General features: G+C 34.9%; 1 protein-coding gene across 3 annotated transcripts in view; it reads left to right on the top strand.

The window, feature by feature from the left end:
• Positions 1-12,758, top strand: part of LOC109532874 (neuronal acetylcholine receptor subunit alpha-7) — a 69,197-nt gene that overhangs the window by 44,428 nt on the left and 12,011 nt on the right. For 2 of the 3 annotated variants that reach the window (XM_019897974.2, XM_019897976.2), the window contains exons 5-8: positions 4,745-4,925; positions 9,517-9,592; positions 11,977-12,171; positions 12,496-12,582. In XM_019897974.2, coding sequence (XP_019753533.2) covers positions 4,745-4,925; positions 9,517-9,592; positions 11,977-12,171; positions 12,496-12,582 — 539 coding nt within the window. The remainder of the gene's footprint in view (positions 1-4,744; positions 4,926-9,516; positions 9,593-11,976; positions 12,172-12,495; positions 12,583-12,758) is intronic. The other variant, XM_019897973.2, reaches the window with a different exon arrangement.

The following is a 12,758-nucleotide window of genomic DNA, read 5'->3' as shown; positions in this document are numbered from 1 at the left end:
GTTTCTTCGCTGATCAATTCAAGTCCATTGGAAACTTCGACAACAAGGGTTCCTAATTTAGGTTTCAATCGTTTTCCATTATGGATAAAAATCGTGCCGTTGGCAAGTTCTCTCTATAGTATTAGATAAAGATCGTTCTGAAAGTTGTCATTCAAAAATGCGGTAAGATGATTGAAATTGGACTCGATTGCAAGTTTTCATTGTATTTTTGGTAACAGACAACATATTTTGTTCATTTTTGATTACTCAGATATGTTTAAAGCCCCAAGCCATTTTCAGTGCAATGGTAACAACAGGCAATTTACATGATGCGCCATAAGCCCGCTGCAATTCTCGTACTGAACAGTTTACAGCTAAATATGTAGATGTAGAATTAGTAGCTGGTTTCGTCCAAATGTAGCCCAGTGGTATATTAGAGAGTAAATTGTATACACATTGATGAAGTCAAGAGCTACCGTAGCATTAAACCATTTAGTCGAGTGGTTAATAGCATAGTAGCAGTTTAATACTCAATTAAAATTCGTTGTGAAAATTGCGAAAATATAGGAAACAGGTAGGTAACTAAAAACAACAAAGAGTGAACCGACAAACTAATGTGTGAATTTAATAACAAAGGGTGGGAAGTATAACACAGCCTGCCGCTGCAGTGGCCCACAGCAATTCCCGATCCTCCAGAGTCGGATACAAGCTGCCTGATACCTGGATAGCGCTGTGAAATATTTTGTATCCTGTTTTATTATTGGTCTATAATATCAGTAAACAAAACTAATTGTGCCAATTTACCATGCAAACCGCGAAGCGCGAGAGAAATTTCCATCACGTGTAATCCGAGCAGAAAGAGCCCGATCTAAATTAAGTGTCCACCATTTGTAACTTTGTAATAAAATTGTTTAAATTAGCAAAATATCAGTACATATTAAATATTTCGTGCTCTAAGATGTGTTTTGCTTCAAATAGAAAAAACACTGGCAGGTTATTTGCTTTCTTATAACCAGACTGAAAGATTCTACCTATTTGATGATGGAAGCTATTATATTCTACAGGGTTGCTCATTAGTGCGTCAAAGTGTGATATCCCAGCAAAAAAAAAATTACAAGGAAATATTTCCTAAGGAAGTTATTGGTGTTTAAAGGGGGCACATTTTAAAGTTGTATGCGGATGTACGGGGTGCGACGTAAACGTATAGGAGTAACCAACTGGGGATATTTAACTCAAAACCTCCCAGTTTTTGGCCATTTTCGGTTCTATCGTCAAATTCTAATGTTAGTTTATTTTGTGTGTTATCCGAAAATGTTACCGTTTGCTAAAGCATGTGCTGACATGTTTTAATTTATAAAAAAAAATCCGCAAATCGCAGAATGAGACTTGAAAGTTGAAGGTTTTAATCCTCAATAACTTACATGAAATAAAACACGTTTTCGGGTTTTTTTATCAAACGATAGAGTAAAGTAAGTTTAAGCTTAACTGGCTATTTGTCCCAAAATCCGCATCGTTCTATTGTAAAGGTACTAAACACGCACATTTTTTTTGAAATTTTGTATTTATACAGAATGCGAAACAAAAGTTGCAGCAGAGAAAACAGTTTTTATCTAATGGAACAATCCGAATTGTATTTTTGAACGCCTATGTACAGTTTAGTTATTAATTAATTATTATTATATATTTATATTATATTTATTATTTTATTATTATATATATTATAATAATTATTAATTATTCGAAAATTTTTCCGTCGTCTAATATTTCTAAATTCGGCAGAAAAAGGAAGCAATACTACATTAGTGTTCAAGTTGCAAAAAATTGTCTCTGAAACTACAGGGCGGTCAAAAAAATTCGTTCAGTTTAACGTATTTTCAATTTTTTATTTCATTTCATTTTAAAACTCAAAAACCTCACTTTAATGATACAGGATTTCCAGGTGTATCTGTTCTGGTTTACCCAAAAAATCGATTTTCCAAATGTTTTCGTTATATTTGGTTTAATTTTGTCAACGTTATTTCGCCATTTCTGATATTGAATTGTATTTGTGTTTGAAGCATTCTGTTCCATTGAATATTTATAAATTACTTTCAAATTATTATATTGTTATTGTTAAGTTTTCTTATTGTGAATAAACCGCACTAACAATATATGGGGGTCTGTCTTTTAAAAAAGTGATTTCCTTTAGTCTGAAAATAGGTTAATTTGGCCGATTATTATGAGCGCCTTCTAGTATCAAAATCAAATATTTTGCAAACTAAATATTAATATACCTAGTATTAGTCCTTTCTTGTGTAAAATATTTTGTGTCTATACAGGACGGAGAAATTTTCTATTTATCATCGAAAAACTATCAATTTCCGTTCATATTTTATATAACAAAAGGTTATTGAAGTTTGGAAGAGAATTCAAAAAGAAAATAAAACATAGGGTGCTCCATTAGAAAAGAATGTTTTCTGCGCTGCAAATATTTTTTAAATATGCGAGATCAGTACCTTTACAAGATGACGATGAGAATTTTAAAACAAATAATACCGGTTAAGCGTAAACGTAGTTTGCTCTACCGTTGGAACACCCGCTACAACGTTCTCAAATAAAAATTGTTATTATTATTATTATTAATACGAATAAACAAATGTTTGTTCTTGATTTCTATGCAGCCGGTTGACTTGATAAAAATATTTTTTTGAATTTTAACGGATAACTCAGAAAGTTCCCGGATTAGAACACTAAGGTCCAATAGTCCGAAAATTGGAAAAACAATTGGGTGTTTTAATTGGTATAAACAAGTTATTGAGCTTTTAAAACATGCAAATTTGTAGGCTTGTTGGGCGGTTTGAGCAGAACCTTTTATAGATTAACACATGTCAGCCCGCAGCTTATTAGGTCCTTTTCAAGTCCCAGAAGACATGTTTCAGTTAGCAGCAGTTAGTTAGTTCGCAGTTAGCGTCGTAGTAAAGCGCCGATTTCTGTGGATTTCAGCAGCAGACAGAATTTGCACATTTTTTCGATCAATTCGCAAACTGTAACCTGTTCAGATGAATGACCTAAAATGAACTTTGAAATTCACCAATTCTCAGTTACGACGACCGTATATATTCGCAAAAAAATTAAAATGCGAGAGTTGTAAACCACCAGAAACTTTTGTGGAAGACATTTCCTTGTAAAATTCGAATTTCCTGAGATATTGCACTAATGAGCAACCTTGTATATGATTGACTATCCTCGCTTAGAGAAGCCACCGCCGTGCAAGTTAAAGTAACTGTTTTATGGTCCTGCATAGTAAATATTTCAGCTCGAAGTCTATTTTCCAGAATGTGACAGTAACCGCAAAGGGATGCTGTTCTATTTTTAAAGTTTCGACGCAGATTTACCGACGCTCGCAATTTAAAATTGATCGTATAAAAGTTTTATCGTAAGACGTGTTTTGAAGAAAAAGACCAATAGAATACAAATGCGTTTCACAGATCACATTGAACCGAATAATGGCACTGAACTCGAGTGCGTCCTTTAGACAAGCATTATGGTTATTCGGTTTCATTTCACGTGATATACCCAGATAGGAGCATGGTTATGCGATTCTTTATGGATCCCCGAACACCTGATATACAGCACAGAGCAAATATAAAACCGATACATACTTTATGAGTACATTCCACAAACATCTACTGACTAAAGGGAATTAATCCATAAACAAGTAGTCACAACATTCAATGATCGTTACAACCTACGTTGAATTCAACACCAAAATATTAAGGGGGCATTGATGAATTGGAATGCTTCACTCTGCATGAAGCTTCGAACTGAATACAATATAACTCCTGCAATGTAGCATATACTAGTAAACCACCTGCTTGACGATTAGTCTTAGCACAACTGAAAGCAAACCATTCTCATAAAAAGAGTTGATCAGATGGCTTAAATGCATGTTCATCTGATGACAGTATGATGGAAATTAGCTGGTGTTAGGCTGAGTGTTCCTTGTGAAATGTAATGTTGCTGGACTCATTATTAGTCAAGGCAACAGCAAATTCATGTTTATATGCAAATTATGCATGTTAACTGTCTGTTAACTCTAGTCCATTAATGTTTGGCTATGTGCTTTAATTAGAACTCTGAGTGTGTATTAACTGTTGCAAAATATCATGAGAAAACTAGGCACAAAAATTCAATATGCAGTTAAGCGCCTCGGCGTTTTACTAAAGGGAAATGTGAAAAAATTGCTTTTTAACAACCAATAACCTCAGACGTGACTTGCTGTGATAAATGGTTTTATGCAAACTTATGGATCAGTATGCTTAGCAGATTACTAGGTCTTCAACCGAAATTCTAACGTGCTTTGTAACCTTTTTCAAGAAAATTTCAATTTGCATTTTTATTGGCCTTGTCAATATGCTGAAATTCCATAATGGAATGAATATAACAGTCAACCACTACATTAATAATTTTTAAGCACAGGCCCAGAGAGGATCTCAGTTCATCACGAAACATGCGTGAGGATGATTAATGATGGTCCACGCTCAATTTCCGACATTTCTTATAAAAATATTTTAATACGAAAATATTAAATAACCGGATAGATTTATACTAATAAAGTCTCAAATGGGTGACATACGTACGAGTATCAGCAAAAAACGGTGTTGTCGAAAAATGCTATTGCTCCCAAAGTAATGAACTATCCACCCTTGACAACGTTGTGAAACGTAGAAACAAGAGACTGAAGCTCTAAATCGGTTAAATTTTAACGCTTTGTATTCTTGTAAAGTGCTGATGAGGGTTTCGACGGGACTTACCAAACAAACGTTGTGATCAAAAGTAACGGCAGCTGCTTGTACATCCCTCCGGGTATCTTCAAGAGCACATGCAAGATAGACATTACGTGGTTCCCCTTTGATGACCAACACTGTGACATGAAGTTTGGTAGCTGGACCCACGATGGTAACCAGGTATTGAATTTTTGTTTGATTTTCATTTTGTTTTCACAACCGCAAGTGATCAATCTAACGCACTGGGTTGCAAATGTTGATCACTACTCTCCACTCACTACACAAAACTCACAAAACCTCATATAGAATAATCAGGATCTGGAAAAGTTCAAACCAGGAAGGTAATTTAAACCTCATTTCGCAATATTGGCTTATGCAGATAGTATTTTCCGGAAACTATTTCATGTTGCTTTACCTGCATAAATAATGCACGAAATAAGACCGACGCAAAGCTTTTAGAGCAACTTACCTAACTGTGCAACGTACTTAAAGGCAAACGGTAATTTAGCACTTGTCCTGAGAGCGAAAGTTTATAGACGAGCGTTTTACACGAATAAAATAATTCGAAATCAATTCGGTATTTGCACTAATTGCGTAAATCGCTTGGTATGAAAAATTACGAATAACCCTCGTGGATTTCGGATTAATTAAACCAATTATCAAATGAAAGGAGTTAATTAAACTTGGCTAGAGTTAATATCAGCAAATAATTGAAAATTTACTTGTAACCAACATGATTTTAAATTAATTTTCGGTGCTTTAATCTGTTTGGTATTAACCTCATTTGATACAGGTCAATAACGATGATATATAAATTTACACTGTATAAGCTACAATGTGGTACTCAATTTAAACGCGTTTAAGTCATTGGGGATGGTTATATTTCACTGATATAGAATGTGATTCAAATTGGGTTTTTTGGAAGCCATAAGATAGGAAAATGTTTAATTGATGAACGTCTAGAAAATTTAATTTATCAAAAACGTGAAGGTTTTTGATAAAGGTTTTTATGTCAGGAGTTGAACAGATTTTAGATTTTTTTTGAACACCAAATTCATCAATTTCGAAGCAATTTAACAGATTTACCTCGTTTAGTGGATCCAAAAATCTATTTGAATTATTATTCGTGTTTCCAAAAATTTGATTACGTGGGCAAATACAAATTACTTCTCTATTTCGAAAAATCGAAGAGCCAACCTCAAATTTCTCCAAAAACGTTCGAGAGCAACCTTTATTTCCAATACATGGTCAGTTCTATTATTAAATACCAGGATTTACTCGATTTTCTATTCTGTATAATTCCCAAAATGTGGTCAATTTGGATCATGCTGTAATAATTTTTGCTACCTACCTTCTTTCAATAGCTGTTTGATTTTTTAATTTCTTAAACCGCTTCATTAACTTTTGATTAATCGTAATTGCAAATTCAGTTAGTCAGACATTAAAACATTTCATATCCGCAATGAAAATTAGGTTCAAAAAAATTTCAAAGCTAATTTTTCAATTGAGCTACCGGAAAATGCTGAAAGATCTGAGACTTTTAAATTGTAAATTTACTACATGGCCAATTTAATACTGTTATAAAAATGGTGGCAATACAATGGCAAAAAAATCAATTTGCCGTTATAGCGCGCCCTAAAAAATGTTCTTCTTTGAGATAATCAACATTTAGCTTCGCTTGGTCCATATTTTCCAGATCATTACCTTCAAATTTGTACCGGATCATTACAACCGGGAAAGTTACTGAAAGGAGTTTACATTTGTAGCAAAATACAGCCATGTGTAAATGCGCTCATCAATATTCGATTGCTGTGACCCAAATGAACAAAGCATTGAAAGAAAAATGAGTAATCACACTGATTTGCAGAACAAACCACACAAATCACATACACATTCATATAAAGCACGATTTTGGTGCCTGTTTTTTCCTGGTTTAATCGCGCTCCGTAACTGAAGTATTTTTCGGTAGTTTTCAAACTGACATTTTATTAGCTGTTGTAATGGAACAGTAGCAGGGGTTTTCAAAAATTAGGCAGAAATGTTAGAAATAGCATTTTAGCCACAACCAATTAGTCAATTAGCATGATCTAGAACTTAGACTTTAGAATCTCAAGTATTAGAAGGAAATTTCACTGTTCGGACATTTTTAATTGGTGTTTTTAACTTTGGTATAATTCTTTTGCTTCTAAATATCATAAATGGATCTAAATATCATCATTGCATAACAGCGCTGTAACGAAGTGATTTATCAGAAGAGAGAAACCCTTTCTATGTTTAATTATTTCAATTAATGGATTGTCGGTTATGAGAATTTGATGGAATGTGCAATCGCCCCTTCATTAGGGAACCATGTCATTGGGGATACTATTTTGCATGGAGCAGAGCGCTTTATCTCTTTGCTACCCACTTTACAAGAATCCACTTGACCATTTTCTTTCCTACTCTTCCTTGTCTAGTATCAATAGCTGAAAAAATATTTTACTGCAGTTCCATTCCTTTTCTTTTTTGACTAATTATAAAACTAATCAAAAATTCTAAAGAAAAATTAAACGAAACCGTAATGAACATGTTGCGAATGCAGCACTTAACATTTTGAGACATCCATAGCTCCATTGTGATAAAAGACGGAAATCTATCGAGTTGGTATTCAACATTAAATTCGACATAAAAGGAGGTGGAAAAGTTGAAGTTAGGTATTGAATATCGATCATCTTCTGTGTCATAGCTTCCTTTGTAAACCGCCAATATTTACTGTCTCAAATGGTTTGACATTGATTTTACGATAGCTCTCCTAGCTTAAGGGGATATTTTACTCCAATAAATCATTAATCCGGTCCAAAATGTTTTCGTTTATAGTTCCTTTGTTACGTATCGATAAGATTTTATTGAATTTTCTAGGAAATAAATGGATGCCTTTATGGCTGTTAAAACACTTTATCATTCCATATCAGCCTACATAATAACCAATATGCATACCGGTCTCAATATAACCCAGATCCTTTCCATTTATCCAGTATTTATGTAAAGTTCTTAGCAGAGGGATTGTTTATCTTCTTGTGAGGGTGTGAACCAGGTGAACGTCTTGTGGGGCATTCCAAACACTTTGTAAAGTGAAATATTTTATGAAGACAGAACAAGAATTGATGTCACTCGTTTAAGCAGTAGCAATGTAGCAAAAGTTTCTTGAAAAATGTCAGCTATTTTAACAATCACCTGACTTGGCCAAGATCTTGAGCCCACATGCTTTATAAGTGGATTCTGAAAAATGAGATGGCGCAAAAGTTTCTCAATAACTAAGTTCCGTTTCCTATGGTTTTAGTTATAAGAAAATAGTTACTGATACAGTTTAAAGCATGCCCCATATTATTGCATGTAAGTTTAGTCTGATCGGATTAAAAAGTTAGATTCTGAATAAAAAGGATATTGAAATGCGATTCTCCACCCTGCATCCATGTTTACCATTATGTGGTGACAGTACAATATTTCCCTGCTTTTGGGGAAAAACTTATTTTCCAATTTCTTTCATAAAATGAAACTGTATTTTTATTCAGATCGATGTATATCTGAAATATATGGTGTTTTTGTTGGTCACAATTTATTGCTCATCCGAAACTGTCGCTTATTCCGCAAATATTCGCTTAAATAAATTACTTTTATTCAGTTCGATAATGCAGTGTTAAACAACAACAGCCATTTGTGATATTCTGGATTGTAATCCATTCAAGAGTCAGATCGGATGGTTAATTAAGCCAGAATTCCATCTCAGAGTGTTCAATTTGTGGACGTTTAGGTGTCGAGCTGATTCCATTTCAGCCAATGCGAAATAAACCAGTTAAATTTGGAATGGAATCAAATGGTCCTTGCATGAACTGCTATCAACTCAAGCAGTTATGGTGCAGGAGAATTTGGTCATATCTGTGGAATAAATATGTTCTCAAATCCATCAGTATAGTGAGAGCTCCCCAACTCTATTAGCCCCTTTCTGGTGGAATTCTGAGCTTTATTAGCATATATATTTGAAAGCCACAATCACAACAGGGCTTTGTACAAGCGAATGCAATGATAGTGAACAATATTACAAGCTTTTCTCCAGGTATAACTCAATCAACACGATTTTTGTAAGCATAAATGGACATTATGCAATACGACTCAACAGTCACTGAAAATGCAATAAATAAATTTTGTTCACATAATAGCGTGCCTATTCGAATTCGTCTCAGTGATTTTATTTTGTATATTTCCCATCAATGTCCATCGCAATACAAATTGCTGCAACATAACTAGCGGCGCTGGCAAATGGTGCTGAGTCACTGAGCTACAGATGTGATTATTTCTTGGGTATTACAAAATTTTTCATAATCTGCTTCAAAGAGTCTTTTAAAATGAACAAAGACAAAGCCGTATATTTTTAATCAAGTATCTCGGCAAATATAAATCATTTATATTAAAGAACTTCAAGATAATAGGAGCCCACCGAGCAAATAAATGAATCCCATTAAGGACTTCAAGGAGAATAAAAATGCAGATGTTCTCTAAGTTATTTAATTTAATTGCAGTAAAAGATTGCGTTTCTTAGAAAGGAATCATTTTCGAACACGTGGCGAAAATTGCTGGACAATCAGGAGCTTAATCGCATCCAGAATTGCTATTGAACGGTTGTTGATTTATATCTAACATGGTTCCGCAACTAACCAAATACCACAAAACACCTAGCAATTTCCGTTAGGTAAATTAATTGAGGCATAATTTACATGGCTCTCCCTTTCTGTAGCTTGACCTGCTTTTAAACTCGGAAGCTGGAGCCGACCTATCCGACTTCATCACAAATGGAGAATGGTATCTTCTGGGTAAGTAGCACATATTTAATTTTCGATTTTACATATGCAGGCAAATATAATAGTTTGACGAAATTAATCTCTTCCAATCTACGTACATCGACGAATGTTAAGCTCATTGTCAAACTGAAACGCTTTATTTTCATGGTGGGTTTGGTACTGGATTAACGGAGTTTCACGTTTATTTTTTCGTCGGCACTCGGCGCTTTGACTCATTTTTCTGATTTTAACAAGACAATGTTTAATGCTAAATGGGTATCACATAACATAACGATCTTTTACCATGGAATTTAGTCTTGATGAACGCCTGAAGAAGAGTGGAATATTTTCGGGATAAAATGGTTTCAGTCCATACCCACTATTAGAACAGAACATCTCTAACGTATTTGGTATTTGATAATATTGCAAGTTTCTTAGATATACAGCATTGAAGAACACACCGCAGTTATTTGTCTTCTTTCCTGGTACCCAAAACTTGGAGATTTGAATCAGTTGAACCTGTTGAATATTTCGTTTTTCTTTCTTCAGTTTGTTTCGTTAGATAATAGACTACTTATCATCAACTTTCTCGTTTAAAGTTCTGCAAGAAGTTTATAGATTGTTTCGGGTTGTTGGTTGGAGATTTGTACAAAACTCTCTAGCACGATTTAAAAACTTTATCGCCCACGTGGACGTAACAGTAGAAAGAAAAATATAATACCTCGACACTCAACCTTCGCAATTTAAAACACTGGAAGTACAATTTAGAGTTATGCATCTGTTAACTTAAACATCCTCCTCAGAGCGACATTATTTTTAATGTGAGAGTCGCTACGCGAGTCACTTGGAAAAACCTGGATCTATTAATTATATTTTAGCGGATTAAACTGTGGGGAATCAGAAAAACCGACAAAGGTCCCTTGCCTATAAAAACAAATAAAATTTAAATTGAACATACGGCATGCGAGGCTCGCACTCAGTTTAATGGAAAATAGGGAAAATGATTTGTTTTACTCCTACTAAAGCACTGTTGAAAAATGATTATTTTTAACAAAATGGAAGTTAAAAAACACCGTCATTTACTCCCTGACTTGAAACCCCTGTTCACACACCCTGAAAATGCGACATGCAAGAGGCGTTTCATGCAACGTGATCTACTTGGCCGCGATATCTTCTTCGATTTCTCAGGAAATTTAAAGGAAATTCAATAACAAAGTACATATTTACTGGAATATAACATCGTTCTATATCGTCTCAAATGAATAAAATTATTCAGTTCTTATACAGACCTCCTGAGAGTCCTCGACCATCAGTTGGAAATACTCAATAAAAATATTAAACGTTCTTATAGCAGAAGTACATCGCCATGAGCTTTTAGGGAATGGGGCAATTCTCTATATTTTAAGATGCGTTAGAGACATAAGGAAAAGTTATTCGAAATGTTATTTTAAATGTGAGTTTCTAGTGAAAAATCAAATTTTGACTTTTTTTCATGCAAAGTACAAAGTTTTGTATCAGTTTTCATATAGAGCCATGAGGGAAATTAACCGATTATTTATGAGAAGGTTATTTGTTGAAACTGATTGAACTTCTTTCAGAAATTTCTCGAAGGAAAACCTTCGGACTTTGTATAAAATTTCAAAACTATGGCTTCCGAGGTAAAATAACATTCGCACCAACTTTTTCTAGTATTTTTTCTAATACCTCAACGCATTTCAAAACATATTCGCAAAGTCGTAGTAGGCTGGGTTTACATTTGAAGTTAAAACTGGGTAGCCCAAATAATGAAACTCTTGATGTTCTACCCCTGTACCAACACTGAAAACCCTACATAAAATAAATAAAATACGGCGCTGCTTCCATCTTAAGTGAGACACACTGTAGAAAGAACTACGGAGCTAATCTTAGGCACTCTGGTATGTTTAATCGCAACAAGTGCTTGGACGAGTAGAAGTTGTTACGTTAACTCGTTAAAATCCGTACTAGAATACTATGGAGATTATATTAACTAGATGGAGAACGTGAGGTTTATTTTACCTATGTCCTTTAGCTGAACGGGATTTGCATTTAGAATGTGAGCGCTCTATCTGAAAAGAACGGATTGTGCCTCAAGGCTTTTGCCTAATGAGAAAATGGCTTGTACTTTAGATGCCACATCTAGCGGTTATTTTATTATTTTCAATGGCTCTACTCAATTCCTTCTTTGCTTAAGCGATATTTTCAATCTTCTCCGTTTGAACCAGTTTTTCAAATGTTGGGTGTCAAAAACAACTGCGAGTATATTTTGCAGCATAATTTTCATATGAATTGTGAGTGATGTGGGTAGATTGGGGGATCAAAAGCTGATTTAACTTCTGTTCTAAAGAAAATTTAGTGGGAGAAGATGTGACTGGTGTAATGAGTGAATTTCCTTCTAGGGATGCCGGGAAAGAAAAACACAATTATCTACGCATGTTGTCCGCAACCATACGTTGATGTTACTTTTACGATTCAGATTAGAAGACGGACACTGTACTATTTCTTCAACCTCATAGTTCCTTGCGTGCTGATATCTTCAATGGCTCTACTGGGATTTACATTGCCGCCCGACTCGGGTGAAAAACTAACATTAGGTATATGCTTTAGGGTATTTGGCCGATGAGTGTTTGCTTTGCTATTTTGAGTGAGCTCCGCTATCACACACTAGCCGGACTAGTGGTTGGGCATAAAGATCCATTAATAAGCACACACTTGGCGTCATCATTGTCACCGTAACTCATGAGATTGATTATTGTTTTTGGTTTCGGTCCTACCATTGCTTTCACACACCCAAGTGCCTCATCTCCAATTACAATTACAGACGAGTCCGAACATAATTTGTCCATCGCCCCTTTGTGTGCAGCGTGACGGTCATAACTGACACTAAACACGTTCAAAAATCAAAATCTTCATTTCAGGTGTCACCATTCTTCTTTCATTGACAGTATTTCTGAACCTAGTAGCCGAAAAGATACCGACAACATCAGACGCAGTACCATTGATAGGTATGATAGGCCTACTGGGAGCATCGAATGCTTTGACGCCCTGTTGTCCTCTTTGCTGGATTGCCGGTTGATACTTGGAGGGCGTTTCGTCTAACTTTACTGATTAATTACTGATCTCGCATACAATTAGCATGCTAACGCTCACTTTAATACTCCCTTCCACCTGAACACCCATC

The sequence above is a fragment of the Dendroctonus ponderosae genome, unplaced genomic scaffold (genome assembly GCF_020466585.1).
Source record: "Dendroctonus ponderosae isolate FM_Combo_2020 unplaced genomic scaffold, Dpon_F_20191213v2 Dpon_F_20191213_1, whole genome shotgun sequence".
Taxonomy (NCBI): Eukaryota; Metazoa; Arthropoda; class Insecta; order Coleoptera; family Curculionidae; genus Dendroctonus; species Dendroctonus ponderosae.
The sequence above is the reverse complement of the archived record's forward strand: the minus strand, read 5'-3'. Positions and strand labels throughout refer to the sequence as shown.